This window comes from Oryx dammah, unplaced genomic scaffold (assembly GCF_014754425.2).
Source record: "Oryx dammah isolate SB20612 unplaced genomic scaffold, SCBI_Odam_1.1 HiC_scaffold_4, whole genome shotgun sequence".
NCBI lineage: Eukaryota > Metazoa > Chordata > Mammalia > Artiodactyla > Bovidae > Oryx > Oryx dammah.
This window is the reverse complement of record NW_024070188.1, coordinates 63,352,877-63,373,986: the sequence shown is the minus strand read 5'-3', so window position 1 is coordinate 63,373,986 and position 21,110 is coordinate 63,352,877. Positions and strand designations below refer to the sequence as shown.

Sequence of the window (21,110 nt, the reverse complement as noted above, 5' to 3'; positions counted from 1 at the left end):
TAAAATTTTTTTCAGATTCTTTTCCATTATATATTATTACAAGATGTTGAATATAGTTCCCTTTGCTAAACAATAGGTCCTTGTGGTTTACCTGTTTTATATATACTAGTGCATATCTCTTAATCCCAAACTCCTAATTTATCTCTGCGTCCACCCCCGTTATCCCCTTTGGTAACCATAGGTTTTGTTTCTATTTCTGTGTTGTAAATAAATGCATTTGTATCATTTAAAAATTTAAGTTTTTTTTTTTTGAAGTAGAGTTGGTTTACAATTTTGTGTTAGTTTTGGTTGTACAGCAAAGTGATTCAGTTATATTTGTGTATATTCTTATTATATATATATCTCAGATTCTTTTCTCACATATATGTATCAAAATATTGAGCATATTATTGTTTATCTGTTTTATGTATATAGTAATGTATACATATAATTTCCAGATTCCTGATTTATCTCTTCCTCTCACCTTTCCCCTTGGTAACCATAAGTTTTCTTTCTATGTCTATGAATCTCTGATTTTATAAATAAGTTCATTTGCATCATATTTTAAGATTCCATATATAAGTGATACTTGTTATTTGTCTTTCTCTGACTTCAGTTTAGTCGCTCAGTCATGTCTGACTCTTTGTGACTCCATGAACTGCAGCACGCCAGGCCTCCCTGTCCATCATCAACTCCCGCAGTTCACCCAAACCCATGTCCATTGAGTCAGTGATGCCATCCAATCATCTCATCCTCTGATGTCCCCTTCTCCTCGTGCCCTCAATCTTTCCCAGCATCAAGGTCTTTTCCAATGAGTCAGTTCTTTGCATCAGGGGGCCAAAGTACTGGAGTTTCAGCTTCAGCATCAGTCCTTCCAATGAATACCCAGGACTGATCTTTACAATGGACTGGTTGGATCTCCTTGCAGTTCAAGGGACTCAAGAGTCTTCTCCAACAACACAGTTTAAAAGCATTAATTCTTCAGTGCTCAGCTTTCTTTATAGTCCAACTCTCACATCCATACATGACCACTGGAAAAACCATAGCCTTGACTAGACGGACCTTAGACGGCAAAGTAATGTCTCTGCTTTTGAATATGCTATCCAGGTTGATCATAGCTTTCCTTCCAAGGAGTAAGCGCCTTTTAATTTTCATGGCTGCAGTCACCATCTGCAGTGATTTTAGAGCCCAGAAAAATAAAGTCAGCCACTGTTTCCACTGTTTCCCCATCTAATTGCCATGAAGTAATGGGACCAGATGCCATAATCTTCGTTTTCTGAATGTTGAGCTTTAAGCCAACTTTTTCACTCTCCTCTTTCACTTTCATCAAGAGGCTCTTTAGTTCTTCTTCACTTTCTGCCATAAGGGTGGTGTCATCTGCATATCTGAGGTTCTTGATATTGCTCCCAGCAGTCTTGATTCCAGCTATGGTTCCTCCAGCCCAGTATTTCTCCTGATGTACTCTGCATATAAGTTAAATAAGCAGGGTGACAATATACAGCCTTGATGTACTCCTTTTCCTATTTGGAACCAGTCTCTTGTTCCATGTCCAGTTCTAACTGTTGCTTCCTGACCTGCATATAGGTTTCTCAAGAGGCAGGTCAGGTGGTCTGGTATTCCCATCTCTTTCAGAATTTTCCACAGTTTATTGTGATCCATGCAGTCAAAGGCTTTGGCATAGTCAATAAAGCAGAAATAGATGTTTTTCTGGAACTCTCTTGCTTTTTCGATGATTCAGCAGATGTTGGCAATTTGATGTCTGGTTCCTCTGCCTTATGTAAATTCACATATTGCTGAAGCCTGGCTTGGAGAATTTTGAGCATTACTTTACTAGCATGTGAGATGAGTGCAATTGTGTGGTAGTTTGAGCATTCTTTGGCATTGCCTTTCTTTGGGATTGGAATGAAAACTGACCTTTTCCAGTCCTGTGGCCACTGCTGAGTTTTCCAAATTTAGGTTAATAATCTGAAGGTCCATCCATGTTGCTGCAAATGGCATTATTTCATTCTTTTTTTTCTGAGTAATGTTCCATTGTGTATATATACCACATCTTATTTATCCATCCATCTGTGGGTGGACATTTAGGTTGCTTCCATGTCTTGGCTATTATAAATAGTGCTGCTATGAACATTGGGGTGCCTATATCTTTTCCAATTAGAGTTTTCTCTGGATATATGCCCAGTAGTGGTATTGCTGGACCATATGGTAACTCTGTTTTTAGTTTTTTAAGGACAAGAGTGCTCATTTAATATTACTTCCTTTATCATTTCTTCTTCTTACTCAGATAAGCTAACATTCAGCAAACTTCACTTTTTTTCCCTTTTAGCATCCACTCATCTTTTTACCTCATTTCCTTAGGGAATAAATGATAAATCCCCTTTTATTCTGACTTTGCATTCAGTTTCTCTCTCCATCTCCTCCTTTTCCTTCCATCTTTCATCTAAAGAAGTCAGAATTAGTGACCATTTAAGTTAAAAGCATTCTCTCAGAGTATATTTCAAAATCTTAATAGTAAATTCACAAAAAGTTTCACTCACACATTTATCTCATGGAATTATAAATATGAAAAAAATATGTAAGACAAGTTATACAAATCAATAGTAAAATGCTGATAGCTTTAAAAAAAAAAACTTTATTTATTTATTGGCTATGCTGGGCCTTTGTTGTCGTGCAGGCTTTTCTTTAGGGGCAGTGAACAAGGACTTCTCTTCACTGCGGAGCTCAGGCTTCTCATTGTGGTGTCTTCTTTTGTTGTGGACTGGGCTTCAGTGGTTGCAGCTCCCGGGCTCTAGAGCACAGGCTCAGTAGTTGTGGTGCACGGGCTCAGTTGCTCCATGGCATGTGGGATCTTCCCGGCTAAGGATCGAACCTGTGTCCCCGACGTTGGCAGGCAGATTCGTTACCACTGAGCCACCAGGAAAGTCCCTCAATGTGTTTTTACTAGCACGACTAGGTGATTTACTTTTTCCTCAGACAGGTTTATTTGCAATTCATGTATTTGAGTCCTGTTAAGCTAAGTCCTAGTACCTGGGAGAAGAAGGTAGGCAGGAAGAAAGGGATAAATGCAGGTGAGATCAAGTCACTTCTCTGTTAGAAGTCTCCAGAGGCTACCGTCCAGCCTCATGGTTAAAAGCGAGTCCTTACAGGAACCTCCAAGGCCCTTTACATGTTTAACCATCTCCTACTGTCCTTTATGTTCACCCAGCCCAGGTCACACTTCCCTCCAGCTCTTTCTCAGGGTGATGGGACCCCCTTTCTTCACTCAGGCAGGGCTGCTTCCACACCACTCCCTATACCCTTCTCTGCTTAATTTTTTTCTTAACACTTAGGACGTTCTTTCTTGTTATGTAGTTGGCTCTTTTTACTGTTTGTTGTCTATGTCTTCTTAGAGCACAAGCTCTCTGAAGACAGGAATTTTTGTTTGTTCTGCTCACTGTGGAATTTCCTGTACCTTCAGCAGCACCTGGCAGATAGTAGATGCTCCATAAATATTAGTATTGGTGACTTAACTGTGGGAGTCATATTGCTCTGGAGTCATGACACACGAGGAACTGAGAAAAGAGAATTGTCTTAGAATTGTTCTTCCAAGATCCTGTCTTTTTGGCAGTAATTGTGACTATACCTCCTTAATCCTCCTTACTCTTTTTTTTTTCTCTCTCTGTTCTTTTGTTGAAAACACTAGTTGACCCTTTATACTGTGTGAGGCACAGCAGAGGATCTAAGAAAGTATGCGATGTGGTTTATAATGAAAAGTTCAGCTAGCATGGAAGATTGTGGGCTTCCCAGGTGGCACATTGGTTAAGGATCCACCTGCCAATGCAGGAGATGCAAGAGATATGGGTTCGATCTCTGGCTCAGGAAGATCCCTTGTAAAAGGGAATGGCTACCCCCTCCATTATTCTTGCTGGAGAATTCCACGGACAGAGGAGCCTGGTGGGCTACAGTCCATGGGTCACAAGGGGTCTGACATGACTAAGCAGGTGCATGTGTGCACACACACACAGAAGGTTGTAGTAAGTGGGGAAGGCTTTGTGAAGAAGGGGATTTGAAGTAAACCTCAAAAGATTTGGGGGAAGCTGTCATGAAGTAGTGCAGTGACTTGGGTTCCCTGTAAGCATGGCGGCTGCCACTGCCAGCCAGTAGACCCTGAATGCCATCAGCTCTAAGAGAGTTTGGGAACTGGTGATGGTAGTATACATTATATATTAATATGTATAATTAATATAAATTGAAGAATTTGTAAAATCATTTTCAGAAGGGATCAAAGAATTTTCCGTTTCATCTAAAAATGCTGAGTCTGCTAATATTTTCATTATTTATGAGATAGGTAGTGTTTTCACCTACAGATGTGCTTTCCCTTTGAGGAAAAGCTAAGAGTCCATCTCTAATTTTAACTGTAGTAAACCTTAAATACCAACATTCTTTAAGATGAACAATACTCATTGCATTTTATACTCATATTTTTGTTGTTGTTACTGAAATTGAAGTATAGGAAAAAACTCTAGTAAAACTAGTTCAATTTCTTAATTTCTTAAACTCAAAAGTGTATTATTGATTTATCAGATAAAGACCAGTGTCATTTTATACATAATTAAGTGTGGTACAGAGACATATGGGTTTCCCTGGTGGCTCAGTGGTAAAGAATCCATCTGCCAGTGCAGGAGACATGGATTCAATCCATAGGTGTGGAAGATCTCCTAGAAAAGGAAATGGCAACCCGCTCCAGTATTCCTGCCTGGGAAATCCCATGGAGAGAGGAGCCTGGCGGGCTTCAGTCCATGGGATCACAAACAGCTAGACATGACTGAGCGACTAAACAACAACAACAACCCAGAGACAGGGAGGAGGATAGTTTCTCATCATAAGCAAGTTGACACTCAGGAAAGAGCACCAGCTTTGTGGCCAGAGCACGTGGAGTCTAATACTGGTTCCACCAACTGACGCAAGTTTAAAACTTTGTGTCTCAAGGTCTTTGTACATAAATTGTAGGTATTATCCCCATCTCTTAAGGTTGTTGTGGAGAGTAAATGATTTACTGTATATAAAGTGTTTTGGCTTGTTCATAGGGAACTCTCAATCAAAGTTAATATTAGTAATACACAGCAGTTACAGTATGTCTGCTGAGAGTTGTTTCTATGTCTTGCCTTTTCCTACTACAAAGGCTAACTTTTGGAACCTTAGAGCTTGGTGCTGAAGCTGATACATGTTTCTTGCCCAGAGTTGCACAGCTCTTCAGCAGCCAGACAGCCGACTCCAGATGCCCAATTCCTATTGCAGTTTCTTCACCATGATGCTCTAAGATTCCTACCAAAGGGAACACCACCCCATTTCTCCAAAGATCCTTATGAACATCTTTCACATCTTAGCATCTCCTGGTTCCATCTTTGTTAATTTCCTTGGGCTGCCATGACAAAGTACCACAAACTGGGTGACTTAAAACAATAGAAATTTATTGTCTTACAATTCTGCAGGCTAGAAGTCCAAAATCAGGGTGCTGGCAGGGCCATACTCCCTTCAGCCCCTTGGGGTCACCCTCTTCCAGTTTCTGGTGAGCCCGTGTGCTCTTGTAGCAGCATAACTCCAATCTGTCTCTGCCTCTGTCTGCAGCTGGCTGTCTTTCCTCTGTGTCAGTGCGTCTTCAAATGGTCCCAGTGCCTCTGTTTCCTCTTCATAAGGACGTTAGTCATATTGGCTTAGAACCCACCCAGAAGACCTCATTTTAACATGCTTACATCTGGAAAGACTGTAAATGAGGTCATAGTCATAGATACCGGGGGTTAGGACCTCAGCATTTCTTTTCTGGGGACACAGTTCAACCCAGCACACATACTTTCAGATCAAAAAACCTTGATCCTTTTTTCTCTTTGCTTTAGAAGTTACAAAACATCGAATACATTTACCAGGCATCTGGCTGATACACTTTTAGTGTAAAAATGCTACTAAATATAAGGTTTCGTGTTACATGAAACCAATTACGTTTATAAATTTTGTACTTAGATCAACTCAAAAATTTGTGCTCTTTTTTGGGGTTGAGAGGAGTTAGAAATAAATGTTTAGGCCACTGACAGTAAGAGAATCCCTGTATGAGTGTCATATGCAGAAAAAGAAATACAGCGTCATGATGCTTTAATCAAGATGTAGCCAACAGTTTGGTCAGACCTTAGAATCTTAAAGAACTGTGTAGCCAGGCAGGTCTTGTTATGGAATTGCTTACTGACTTTTTAAAGTGAGAGGATTTGAGGTAGTTATGGCTTATGTGGTAAATGTTGCCATCAGTGACTGTGTTTTTTGAGCACTGGCCAAGTGGGAGGGTTCTGTACCAAGTCCTGATGCACCCTGAGCTAGTCTCTTACCTGAAAGAGCAGAGTTCTCAGAAATACTTGTTGGCTGATTCTCATGATGGCTCCCCCAAAGAAGTAATGGCCCAGCTTTAGAAGTGGAATCTGAGTTTCTAGAAGGTTAAGATGCTGTCCCCCAAGTGTCACAGGTAGTGAGTGATACCTGGTTTGTCTGAATTACAGACACTCAGCTGCTCCTCTGTAGAGCTGTCCCACAGCCGTGCCACTCACCCATCCACCCACCCTCACCAGTGGTTAACGATCTGTTACTGAAACACACAAGTGTAGCTTTTCATTGCAAATCCCACATTTCTCAACGTTGTTCAGGAAGGATTGGAAGAGAATGGGTGACAAGGATCTGGGAAATCTTAGATTCGGTGTTGTCTCTGGAGGAGTCATTAGAGGTGGTTTGGAATCGTTGGATTTTCCCCTTGCTTATGAGGTAAGGTTGCCCTTCCTTCTCACCTCTGAAGGTACATGTGGACATGTGACTTGTTGTGTCCAAAGAAACAGGAGAGGAAGTAACCTGGTTACTTCTGGCAGAAGTTTCCAGAGCCAGTCGTGCTGCTGCGTGATGGTCTGAGCAGGGGGATTTCCCACGGCCTGATCTCCATGTGACTGCCACCTCTGCCTGGACCGGGAGAACGTGCAGAGTCATAAAAGCATGTTGCTGTATCAAGCCCCTGGGGTTTGGAAGTGTTTGTGACTGCTTTATACTCCAGCTCATTGTCACTAATTCATTACACTTAGGAGCAAAACAGAGCATGGAAATTCATCAAGGATTTCCGGTAGAGAAAATGAGTTTGAAGATAACTCTAAATCTTCTTGCAGCAGTCTCCCTCAACATATCTAAAATATTAAAGCAGAAAGTCCAACAAATAGTGTAATATGTGAAGGTTGGGAGGACAAAACAGTATTAAATTCATAAGATGGTTAGGTAACCATCTAAGCCTATGACAGTATTTTTTGCTTCTATATTTAAAACTTCGGTCACCCACATTATTTGTCCATTGTTCTTGTGCTAAAGAAAATAGCTGGACAGGAAAGGAAGGAGGAGGAAATTTGTGGCTGGAAAACCAGAGGACAATACAAACAGTGACACCTTTATCTGAGCAGTACTGTGAGAATAATAGCATGGTTTTACTCTAAATTTCTGTTGCAAGAAGCATATGTGTTAAAGAGAGAGCTTCTATTACAGTTAGTATCATGTTTCCCGCCTGTGGTTGCTGGCATAACCTGGCTTTAAGTTATACTTTGCCTTGCCCTTACCATCAGTGTAGTGTTTGAAAAGTCTTTGTTTATTCATGATTGCTAGTACTCGCTTATCTCTCACTCCATAGACAATAAACTCACTTTTTAATGAACAAAGCCAAGGTTTTAGAAGCTGAGGGCCACTGCAACTTGACAAGAGGAAATTTCCCTAGATTTCCCATTAGAGTTGAAGATAAATGACAGTGGAACTTGATGAGTTTATTAGATTAATTAGATTGTTTATTAATTAATTAGATTAATTAATGAGTTTATTAGAGTAATCTGGTAAGAATTTAAAAATTGGTTATCTGCCATAAATTTATATGGCCTAATTTAATCTTAGATGAGCACCATGTTCCTTTGATATGCTAGTTTGTTATACCACTATTTAAACATTTTTGTGACATAAATTTAACCATGGAAAGAAAAGACATTGTCCTTTAAACTAGGCTTGAAAGATGACACATACTGGGAATACTAACAATTGCCAGCTTTTCATGATTTTAATTTATGGATAACAATTTTGCAGTATTTTGGTTTTATAAACTTTAAGAGGTATGTCATTTGACTATTTTAAATTTCCTTTTAATTTAAAAAATTTTGAAGTGTAATTGATGTACAATATAGGTTCAGGTGTACAACATACAGCTCTGATATTTAAATATATTGCAAAATGATCACGGTAAGTCTAGTAACATCTGTCACCATACAAAATTACTATATTATCGACCATGTTCTATATAAGGGTGTATATTACATCCCTAAGACTTATGTATTTTATAACTGGAATTTTGTACATCTTAATCCCCTTCACCTATTATGCCCAACCCCATCCCCCCTGCTGTCTGGCAGCCACCCAGTTGTTCTCTGGATCTTTAAGTCTGTTTCTGATTTGTTTGTTTTGTTTTTTAAATTTCACATGTAAGTGAAATCATATGGTATTTGTCTTTGTCTGACTTATTTCACTTTGCATAATACCTTCTAGGTCCATTCATGCTATTGCAAATGGCAAGATTTCATTCTTTATGGCTGGGTAATATTCCTCTCTCTGTGCGTGTAAATGAACATTGGAGTACATATATCTTCTTGAGTTACTGTTTTATTGTCTTCAGATAAATACCCAGAAGCAGAATTGCTGAATTGTATGAGAGTTATGTTTTTAATTTTTTGAGGAACCTCCATACTGTTTTCCATAGTGGCTGCATCAATTTACATTTCCACCTACAGCACTGGGGTTCCTTTTTCTCTACATTCTTGCCAACTCTTGTGATTTGTTGTCTTTTTTGATGATAACATTTGGGATGTTTTTAATATTATTGCCAAGAAGATCAGAATGAATACCACCTTTAGAGATGACCTAGCCTAGCAGTCCCTTGCAGATTAATCTTTTTTAAACACATTCTTACATGGTACCTGATATCAAGAACAGATTTTTTAGTACTTTAAAATTCTATAATTTGAGACTTGTACTTACCTTAAGGTCAGTGAATGAGGGTGAAAAGGATTATTTTTTGAATAAGAAAAGGATTTGGTTTAAAGGGTCTTGGCCTTAACTTTGTGTTTTGTTTTGTTTGGTAACTATTTTTGAAAGCACCGAATTATGTGATAAGTAACTTACAGTGGTAATAGGTTTTATTAGTTTGTTTTACAAGATTCACCCTGAATCTTTAGGAGACTTCAGTTTATAGGACTACAGAAAAGTTAATTTAGCAATACAAATTAGTGACATGTAGAATTATAGGGTTGAGTGTTATGTTTTATTCTAGCCTTAAGATAAAAAAAATAAATAAATAAAATCAGACTTCCCTGGTGGCTCAGTGGTAAAGAATCTGCCTGCCAGTACCAGAGACCCAAATTCGATCCCTGATCTGGGAAGATCCCACATGCCGTGGAGCAACTAAGCCTGTGCGCCATAACTATTGAGTCTGTGCTCTAGAGCCTGGGAGCCGCTTACTCTGAGGTCCATGCACCCTGGAGCCCATGCTCCACAAGAGAAGCCTGTGCACTGCAACTGGAGAGAGTACCCACTCACCGCAACCAGAGAAAAGCTCATGCAACATGAAGACTCAGCGCAGCCAAAAGGAAATAATTAAAATCATTTAAAAAAGTAAAATATTTACAGAATCCAAGAACTCTGCACTGAACACCATTTGAAAACTAGTCACCATGCTTTATGTAACATCCCTGTAGGAATGAGAACAGAATCTGGTTGTACTATTTATTTTTGTAGAGAAGTTGTGAAATACTGGAGAAAATGTGGAAGTTCTTTTTCACTGAAAAGGGTTCGATTAGTGTTATAAAGCCTCATTTTTTCAAATGTACTCTGGAGGTGTCAGAATTTTTTTTTTTAATTTTCTTTTTTTATTCAATGTTAGCATGGGTTGCCAGTCCAGCCCACACATTATTCAGCCCATAAGTAACTGAAGTATTAGTGTTTAACTATCTTATGATTACCTGTACAATTTTTCAGTTAGCTTGGCATCCTTGTGACTATTTCCATGGAGTTTAAAAAAAAATCTGATGTGTAGTTTTCATTTGACTCTCTGCCTCCCACCATGAAATAGGTAACACAGGACAGTGAGGATTTTTTTTATTTTTATCCCTCCACTAAAGCAGCTGCTCATCTCCTCTTTGAAGAAGCAGCTTAGATCCTAGTGTTAAAAGGGAACTCTGAAGATGCCCTACTTTAGTTCTGTGCCATTAGGTGCATGGTTTTGTAAAACTGTGCAAAGAGGAAACTTGCCCAAAAGCAAACACCTGTCACCTTCCTTTAGCAAGATGGATATTTAAAGCAACACTGTGGGGAATCCTTTTGCAAGGCAAATACTTTTCTGAGATATCTAAGTCATAGGAGAGCTCCTGGGACTTTAAAATGTCATTAGAACCCTTGCTTTGTTCTCCCTCAACTGATGGGAGTTATCAGTGCAGTGGTTCCTCCTTGAAGAGAATCCCCAGTCTCTGAGCAGCCAATGGCCCCAGTCATTGCTCTGTGAACTGGAAGACATCTCAGACTGCCACCCAGCTTTGTGCTAAACTCCACACAGTGATTACAGGCTGTTTAGCATCAAATAAAATTGGAAGTAAAAACAGAATGAGAGATTATAATCTATGATTTCTCACTTCCAGTTGATCAGTCTAGAAGGCAAGCCTCACATGAGAATTGCTTGCGCTTTTTGATGTGGAATTACATCATCAATTGTTACATGTCAAAATTATAGTACGTATGGAAAACAGTATGGAGGTTCCTCAAAAAACTAAAAATTTAGTTGCCATGTCATCCGGCTATCCCAGTCTTAGGCATACACCTAGACAAAACTCTTAATTTGAAAAGATACATGCATCCCTGTTTCATAGTAGCACTGTTTACAGTAGCCATCAAAGCAGCCTAAATGTCCATCAACAGATGAATGGATAAAGAGGATGTGGTACATATATGCAATGGAATATTACTCAGTCATAAAAAAGAATGAAATAGTGCCATTTGCTGCAACATAAACAGACCTAGAGATTATCATACTAAGTGAAGTAAATCGGAAAAAGACACATATCATATGATATCATTTATATGTGGAGTCTAAAATATGATACAGATGAATTTATTTGCAAAATAGAAACAGACTCACAGAGAACAGACTTGTGGTTGCTAAGGAGGAGGGGAGTAGGGGAAGAAAGGACTGGGATTTCGAAATTAGTGGATGCAAACTATCATATATAGGGTGCAGGCTTCCAGCTGGCTCAGTGGTAAAGAATCTGCCGGCCAGTGCAGGAGCCTTGGGTTTAATCTCTCAGTGGGGAAGATCCCCTGGAGAATGAAATGGCAGCCCACTCCAGTGTTCTTGCCTGGGAAATTCAATGGACAGAGAAGCCTGGCAGGCTACAGTCTATGGAGTCGAAAAGAGTCAGACACAACTTAGTGACTAAACAACAGCAACCTACTATATAGCACAGGGAATTATATTCAGTATCCTGTGATGAACCATAATGGAAAAGAATGTTAAAAAAGAATGTATACATGTATATCTGAGTCAACTTGGTATACAGTAAAAATTAACACATTGTAAATCAACTATACTTCAATAAAAGTAATGTAATTACCCTGACTCAGAGAGTTTTTGAGAGGTGTAAAACAGTCCCTTTGAAGTGTATTAACATGGCATAGAAGGTGTGTTACCTGCTTTACTAACTCTTAGTTCTTTTTATCATCATTTTTATTATTTTAAATCATTATTGTATCTAGAGAAATATTGCAAGAAAAGGTAAATAAAAAGGAGTAAGCAAATCCTGCTTCTTAAAGCCCTTTCTCCCTTCCCTGGCCTCTACCCCTGCAGAATGTGATAAGTTACGGCGGGATGGCTACCGGAGTTCTCAGTACTATTCCCAAGGACCCACCTTTGCAGCCAACTCCAGTCCCCTCTGTGATGATTACCAAGATGAGGATGAAGAAACAGATCCAAAGGTGAGTCTTCTAAATTCAACACAAGATCCTCGACTGGCTCCCAGAACAGATAAAAGACCTAAGTTAGAAAAACTCATGAGATGAGAATAAAGTCTGTTTTTTAGTTAGTAGTATTATCCTGTGTTAATCTCAGTTTTGGCAAATGTACCATGATGATGTAATATGTCAGTATTAAGGAAGACTGGGTGATAGGTACACAAGGTATTCTCAATACTATCTTTGCAACACTTAATTATAAAATAGGCTTTGTATTAGATGATTTTGCCTAACTTTAGGCTAATGTTAAGTGTACTGAGCATGTGTAAGGTAAGCTGAGGTAAGCTGTAATGTTTGATAGGTTAATGAGTTACATGCATTTTTACATTTGTTTTCAGCTTATGATGGGTTTTTTTGGACAAAACCCCATTGTAAGTTGAAGAAGGTCTATACAAAAAAGTGTTTTAGCATAATAGGAAAAGCAGCTATATCAGAATTGACGTGGTCTATAGTTTTTTAAAACTTTTTTTTTTCTTGTTGGCATGAGTAAGAAAAATTACAATCAGGAGATGAATTACATGGTAAGGATTTTGTTTTGTTTTTATTGTTTTTCAGCTTTATTGAAGTATATTGACAAAATTATATATAATTTCAAGTGTGATAATTTGATATACATGTGTTTTGTGAAATGATCACCAGTCAGACTGATTAACATGTCCATCACCTCGCTACTTTAAACACAGAATTATAATCATTTTTAAAACAAGTAGTTACTAAACATCTCATATGCTAGGAAATATTTTAGGTGCTGTAACAATGAAGCAAACAGAAGAATTCTTCTCTTGATAGTGCTTTGATTTGGTGCTGAGACACTGAGAATAAGTAAGCAATGATGCTGTTTTAGTGATGTGTGCTCTGGAATAAAATAGAACAGGAGGTTGCAATTTTAAATTAAAGGGTAGGTTTTTCCCAAGCAAAGAGGTGATTGGGATTAAAAGAGTTAGCCATGCAGAAATCTTGGAGAAGGACATTCTAGGAAGAAACAGCAGCCAGTGAATAAATGTATATAGCATATGCTTGATACTACAAAATGCAAAAATTAATAAGGTATTAAGCATGTACAGATGTGCATCAGGAAACTTACAGCTCTCAGATAGGGAGAACTCACCAAAATAAAAAGTTTTATATATATTACATGCTATAATAAGTGTTTGTCATATGGTAATATTTGAAAGAGAACTTCTTACTTGGGCAGTTAGGAAATGGCAAAGGGCCTGGGAGAGGGTGCAGTGTGTAAAAAGAGTAGTTATAGGGCTCTTGTAACAGGTAAGACATACTAAAGACCTAGAGATCCAAAGAGTGGCTGTGTGAATGATGAGGAAGCAGGGAGGGAAAGGAGGAGGATGTTAAGGGATAAAGGGGTTTATTTCTGGGCTTTCATCCTGACCCATTGATCTATTTTTGTGTGTGCTAGTACCATACTGTTTTGATTTCTGTAGCTTTGTAATATAGCCTGAATCAGGGAGTATGATTCTTCCAGTTCTGTTCTTCTGTGTAAATATTTATTGAGTTAAATGAATGGAGGATGAACAGCCTGTTCAAAAAGTTCTTAGAGAACAGTCTTCCACTCACCACTTGGTAGATAAAGAAATTAATGCCTTGAAGATGCAAGTGATGCATACAGCAAGTGGGAGAGCTAAGACTTGAAGTGTGTCTCCTAATTCCTAGAATACTACGTCTTAACTTTATCTCTTAAATTTCATGCATGGAAGTTTTCTAAATTTCTAAGCTCTAGTCCACACTCATGCATTTATCTGCTTACTGTCCATCTCCACTTAAATGTCTCTTACAGCTATCTCAAACTGATTCAAATTCAAATGTGATTCTCACATCTCTCTTCCAAAAGGAAAAAAAAAAAAAAAAAAAAACTCTACCTGATTCTTTTGTAGTTTTCCTCACCTCAGTAAGTTTCAACTTCTTTCTACCCATTTTTAAGTCAAAATCATCAGGCACATTCTTGATTCTTTTCTTTTTCTCACACCTTGAGCAAATTCTGTAGGATTATCAGTTAGTGAACCACTCCAGAATTGCAGTTCAGGTATTATGTAGCAACTAGGTCTAGAGCATGTCCCTAAGAGTGGGTGGCTGAGGCATACTGGAGGTAAGGTTGTGAAGGATCAGAGCAGGTGTTAGATGGAACAGCTCAGTGGATACTGAGTTCACCAAGAGTGATGACAGGAATAGTGGAGGGAGGCTGAAGTAAGATTACAGATGGGCAATGCCAAGTGAAAGAGTTAGCTCTTATTTCATAGCTAATAGGAAATCACTAACACTTTTCAAACAGAATATTTTATGATTAGGAATAAAAATTATATATATCTTTTGTTAGATGGAAGACATAGCTAATGTTGAAACTGATTTTCTAATTTATTTAAAGTATCAAATCTGACTTCAGAACATCTAGAGGGGGAATATTAACAGACTAATTTCCATGTTAAAAAAATTGTATCAAAAATTACACCATATTGACCTCCAAAGTAGTAACTGAGTTGATGAAGGTGTTAACTAACCTTATTGTGGTAATTGTTTTATAATATATATATCAAATCATCACATTTTAGACCTTAAACTTTCATAATATTAATGTCAGTTATATCTCAATAAAACTGGGGAAAAATTGAAATAGTAAAAAAAAAAAAAATGAACCAAATTGGGGAAGAACACTAAGCTTAGATAGTTTCACGGAGAAGAATCTACTAAAGTTTTAAAAGAGTAGGTTAATCCAGTGCTTGAAACTGTCTGAGAGCAAAGAAAGAGAAGGAAAAAATAGAATTAAAAAATAATAATAAATTAGTTTTAACTCTGATAACAAAACCTGAATACACTAATCAGAAGATAAACTAGCCAATCTCACTCATGAATATTGGCATTAGAAATTAACAATAACAGGAAACATAATCTAGTAACTCATTATGAGATGAATACTTCAAAATCAACCTGGATTGATTTCCATAGTAATGTAAGAATGTTCATCATTAGGTAATTCAATCATGTATTAATTGTGTTAATATACTTCAGGGGAAAAATCATATAAAAACTGTAGATATTGACATTTGATACAATTTTACAGCCATTCTTGATTAAAAAATAATAATAATATGGGAATAAGTGGATATTTGTAACTTAACAAAAGTACCTACCTGTCACCAAATCCAACATAATTTTTAATGGGCCATTCTCATTAGAACAAAGAATAAGACAGGCATTTGCAATCACTATAACATAGTATATATATACATATGGTATAATATTGGTATAGAAATCAATTATTTCATATCTACATATGCAAGTTGGAAGAGATAGTAGAAAAAAAATCTATTTAAAATAGCTATAGTAAACAAAGTAGGGAAATTTTTAATTTAAAAATGCAAGTTATATATGAAAAAGCTTTAAAATACTTTATGGGAACACAGCTAAGATTTGAATAAATGAAAAGATATAACATGCTCTTAGATTAGAGGATTCAGTATCAAAAAACTGTCAATTCTGCCCAAGTTAATTTTAAAAATTAACACAGTAGCAATAAAAAATTGAGTAGTTTTGTTCTGTTTTAGTGTGGAATTATTTTAGGGGATGGGAAGAGGAGAAAGAGGATTGGAGAGGCTGGGTCCAAGGTTGCTACTGGCAAAGCTGTAAACTAGAAGAGCAATGGGGAAGGAGAAGCAGCCTGACCAGGTATTAAAACATAAAGAGTCAGGAATCACTGCAGTGTGGCACCTGAATATACAAACTGGTAGGACAGAATGTTAAAGACAGAATGTAAAGTCCAGGAAGTGACCTAACTTTTTAGGGCTCCCCAGGTGATGCTAGTAGTAAAGAACCCACCTGCCAATGCAGGAGACCATAACAGACCATGGGTTTGATCCCTGGGTCAGGAAGATCCCCTGGAGGAGGGCATAGCAACCCACTCCAGTATTCTTAACTGGAGAATCCGATGGACAGAGAGGCCTAGCTGGTTACGGTCCATAGGGTCACAAGAGCTGGACACGACTGATGCAACTTGCATGCATGCATGCATATGATGAAGTTGGCATTTGAGATCAGGTGGGGATCCATTCACTGTATGAGGGGCTCCAAGCTAACAGTTTATAGTCTATGTTAAGACCAAGACCCCTGACTGCAATCATGTCCTTCAATGTCAGTTGGGGTCATTTTAAACATGGAGTATACAGAAGTCAATTTAGAAGGAAAATTCTCCTGGGAAAACCCTTTGTATTTCTAAGTAGGCTATGGGGAGGATAGCAGTGAACTCTGGAGAAGGGACAGGTAATAATTAAGCGTCTATTCTGTGCTTAGGATAAAAGCACTCTCCTAAAATGAGAGTGGCTAATCAGACAGAAGTTAAGGACATATAAATTAGAACAGAGTACTTAGGGGATGTCTGTTTTGGTTATTTATTCTGGCTCAGCATTCCAAAGTAATTATCCAAATGCAAAACATTTCCCAAGTAGGACTTGTGTTTATGGTATAGTGAAAGTTATTTTGCTGATGATCTCCACATATATATCTTTCAAAGTAGTGATGTAGCATAGAAAGAAAAGAAATTGCTTGAACTGGTTCCAAGTATATGTTATATATGTCATCTACATAGTAAACATGCTGCTTGAAAAATGCCTGCAAAGGGATTCAGAAATCTCACAAAATAACATTTCTATTCAACTGTGAAATCAAAGAGTAAGCTGTTGCTTTAGTGTTGTTCTATTCTTGACAGGTTTTGTTAGTTTGCATTGTGCGCTAGGTACTACCAAAGAGGTTATTCAGGTATTTGAAGGAAACTTCAGTTATAGATGACAGGATACTTCCTGTGAGTTGAGAGGGCATATCTCCAACTGCCATTTGGGGAGGTTATGTTTGATGATATGTTCACTGCATCAGGGAAACATCCACAGAGGCCCCATTGTCTCAGCAGAAAGGATGTCAGTCGTGAGTTACTCAATCTCTTGCGTAAAATTTGCCCTCCTTCTCCCCAGACAGATAAATTAGACTGGGATTGTAGCAATAAATGGTTGGCTTTCATGATATTGATAGAAACTGAAATTTTCTTTTCTAGTCTCTGTGTTCCTTTGAACTGGCATCATCTCAGGTTCTGTTTTAGTCTTTACTGATATGAGAGATTGAAATCAAAGGAGGATTTTGAAGATGACAAAAGGACAGTGGCCTTACTCTGTAACCGCACATGTAGGAAGCATGTATAAGGTGATGCTTGGGAGACTGGTCTAGAGGAGCTTTCCCACCTGTCGAAGTTGGTGGCCTTGGCAAATTGCTTCCCTCTGCAAGTTTCAGTTTCCCTAACTGTGAAGGGTCATAAACCACATGTTCTGGTTTTGCTCAGGATAGTCCTGGTTTACGGCTGCTGTTCTGTGCAATTATTAAAAGTACTCCTTTCACTCTCAAAGGCATTCTGGTTTTGATAATAAATTACTTGATTGCCTTACCCACCTTGAAGACGGTTATGAGGCTGAAGTGAGTTAATGTTTTTTAAATCTTTAAGCATGGTGCCTGGCACAGTATATGCTCAAATAATGATGACTGATGTCTTTAAATAGCTTGGTTTTTCAAACCAGACTTCAAAGAAACTAGTTCAGTAGACAGTGTCTGGTTTTATGAAAATTTGGCTACTCTTTCAATCATTCTAAGTCTTTTATTCCACAAACATAGAATTTTTCCTACCTAAGGCAATAAATTTGAGAGGTTTTAGCAATTACTAAAGCTTTCTAGTTGTTGTGACTTTACAGGTTATCTGTGTATAGAACTACCAGTGGTTATTTTACTGGTACTCATTTTATAATAATTGTAGAACACTTCAGAACTTTCTCAAATTATATCTCATTTTCACAAGACCTTCCATAAAGTCAGTATTTTTTAATAATTATTGCTATCATTTTAACCATCTTGAAACTGAGACTCAGATATATTAAATTACTTTCTCAAGATCACAAAGCCAGAACGTATTTGAGAGGACATAAATGCAGGGCTTCTCACTTTATATTTCATTTTTTTTTCGTTGCACCATATTGGTGAAATAATAGGACAAGATTACTAAATTACCCAAGTTTCTTCTCACTATGCCTGCTGTTGTCAATTTTCCTTCTGTCTTTGACTTGTTTGGTGTTACTCATTTATTCACGGTATTGTTTTCAAAAAACCATGTTAAGTCCTGCTTAGTCTCAATATACAGACAGAGCCCCTGGCTTTGGGTCACTTAACTATCCAGAAAACATGATTCTAGATATAGTTATTTTCTTATTGAGTCTCTCTGGGTAAGTAATTCCAGGACACAGTGGAAACACAGAGGAGTTTTTTCTGGTTCCATGTGTTCGCTGCTCTACGATCTGTGGCACTTTGTTGCTCTGTCCTATTTAGCAGGGTGAGAAGATTGTGGTCTGTCATTTCAGGCCTTTATGCATTCAAGTAGTGAGGGCATCTCTCAACTTGTTCCAGTTTCTCTTGTTCCACGCATCCCATTACACTGGGATGAGGCTCTATTCATATCTGCCTTCCCTTCTAGATCAGGGCAGAGGTGGGAGGCCACACAGCATCCTCATCATATTGATTTTGATATTCCCAGCATGGAGCCAAGCATTTGGCACATGGAAAAGCTAAGGAGCCGGAAGCTGGGCTGGTGTTACCTGTGAGTCTGCTTAATTCTTACTGCAACCATGTAAGGCAGCTTGTACCCAGGTCACAGATGTGTCTTGGAGGAACCACAGTACTTGCTTAAGATCACATAGCTTTAAAATCCTGAAACAGAGTTCTCCCTCTCTTTACAAAGAGCATTATGAGGTATAATCTATATAAAATAAACTACACACCTTTAAAGTACACAATTTAATATGTTTCGACATACTTAGACATACATGAGACCATCGCCACAACCAAGATAGTGAACACACTCTTCACCCCTAAAAGTGAACTAGGATTGAAACCCAGATCTGTGACTCTAGAGCCTGTTTTCCCTCAACAATGAGTAGTGGAATTGAGCCTTGGCTATATCTCTCACCGGCTAACCACTCTCTTGGTTAGGGGAGTTTTGACTTGTTGAGATAATAGGATGAACATCTTTTCCAACCCATCATCCATCAGTAAAAGAGTGGAGAAATAAATGTATTAGAATGGAATGTATGCTTCAGTGAAATGGATTAACCATAGGCTCACATAACTACATGGATATGGCTTAGAAACATAATGGTAAGTAAATAACACTAAAGAGAATGGCAAAGTATCATTGACACAGTGACTGATAAAGAAGGCATCTTATAGACTCAAATATGCATTTATTTGAAGAGAAACTTGGATTTAATACTTCGAATAATCATATGCTTTTTATCTTTGTAAGTATTCCTGTATAATTACATATAAACTAAGCAAGTCTAAATATGTAATTTAGATATATTTATGCACATACGTAACAAAAGTTAAAGGCATAATAAATAACACAGCATTCAGGAGAGCGGTTACCTCTAGCCAAGCAGGAAACAGTATGGTGTAAATGCAATTATTCATAATATTTTAAGTCATGAGTTGGGTAATAGGTTCTTAAAAATTCATTGTTGTGTTATATACTTTGTATATATGATTTATTATAATAAAAGGCCATTAAAGGCAGGAAATTACATTATCATTTTGAACATTTATGTTCACTTTATATGAACATATATGAATAGGAGAGAAGGAACAATTGAAATTATTTAATAATGTGAATGTGGAACCCGCCTCCTGGCCTTTGTGGAGCTCTGGATGGGCCACAAACTGTGTTTCTGTGTGTATTCCCCCCAAAACCACTACCCCTGGTTTTTGTTGTTGGGTCTAGAGCCCAGGGGAGGGGAAAGGGGAATAAGAAGAGAAGAGAATGAAGTCAGGATCGCTTGTGTCTGAGTATATTAAAGGTGGAATAAGCATATAGCCAAAAAAGACTGCAAACATTTTGGCACCTTATAAACTATCTAGAATCTTTAAAAAGAAAAGTCCACCCAAGATGGGTTTAATTCTGAAGACAAAAACACAATAGACGAAGTAAGTGTCCTGTAAAAAGGACTAGAATGTATGTGGCTTTCCTCTTCAATGGTGCTCTATATCGTTTCATCTGTTCTATGTCTATTTTTATGTAATAATGGCTAAATGAATGCTAAGTTTAACTCTGGCTATAATTAGTTTTCTAATTTTTAAAAGCATAGCAGATTAAAAAAAAAAAAAGCCTGGGCAAATGTGTTTTTTAGTTAAGCCCACTTTTTGATAATTTGGCAGTCTGCCAAAGAGACCATGTTTCAGGCCTCACCATCCATCTGGTGGGAACTTGTCTGATTTCCAGACAGGACCTCAAAGTTCTGAAATGCAGGACTTAACAGTATCCAAAATTCACAAAACACCTTCTGGTATGGTAGGTGATCTCCCTTTGTAAATTAAGCAATTGGACACAAGAAATCATGGTTTCTTACGTTTCATTTGTGACTGTCCATTCCTTCCAGATTAAGGACATGAGATATTAATGAACATTATTGATCGATTAAACTGCATTTATAAATCAAGCTGCATTTAAGTTCTGAAAGCAAGTCCACTTTAAACTCGATATTAAAAAAAAATAAAATAAAATTCACCCTGTACTAAGCGATCCCTTAACATGAAGCATGGCGATGCTATTTAAGTTATTCTGTTCTTAACACAGGGCGGTTGAGTTGCTCAAAACATACAGCTGGTAAATGACAGAGCCAGTGTGCTGATACTTACAGTGTTCCATTCATTGTACTACACTACTGGCTTTACTATAGATTCTTTTCTTTTTTAAGATCTTTTTCTTATTCAGAGATATAAATGGATATTTTTATTTTTAGATTAGAAAACATAGTAATTTATTGCAAATATTATCAAGTTGTTATTTTACACTGTTTGGCAGCAGAGCTTTGAGGCCAGCTCTAGGTTCTAATCTGTTGCCCACTTGTCAACTTGCCACAAGTAAAGTTGCTTTACTCCATTTCCATATTTACAAAACGAGGCTAATGCTATGAAGATAAAGTGAGGTACCAATTCCTATAAAGCCTGTAACCCAGGGCAAG

The 21,110-nt window shown here is 37.7% G+C and overlaps 1 protein-coding gene across 4 annotated transcripts in view; it reads left to right on the top strand.

Moving 5' to 3' along the window:
* The window catches only part of NHSL1 (NHS like 1), a 144,029-nt gene that overhangs the window by 96,007 nt on the left and 26,912 nt on the right, over nt 1-21,110 (top strand). For all 4 annotated transcript variants that reach the window (XM_040238768.1, XM_040238769.1, XM_040238770.1 and 1 more), the window contains exon 3: nt 11,897-12,024. In XM_040238768.1, coding sequence (XP_040094702.1) covers nt 11,897-12,024 — 128 coding nt within the window. The remainder of the gene's footprint in view (nt 1-11,896; nt 12,025-21,110) is intronic.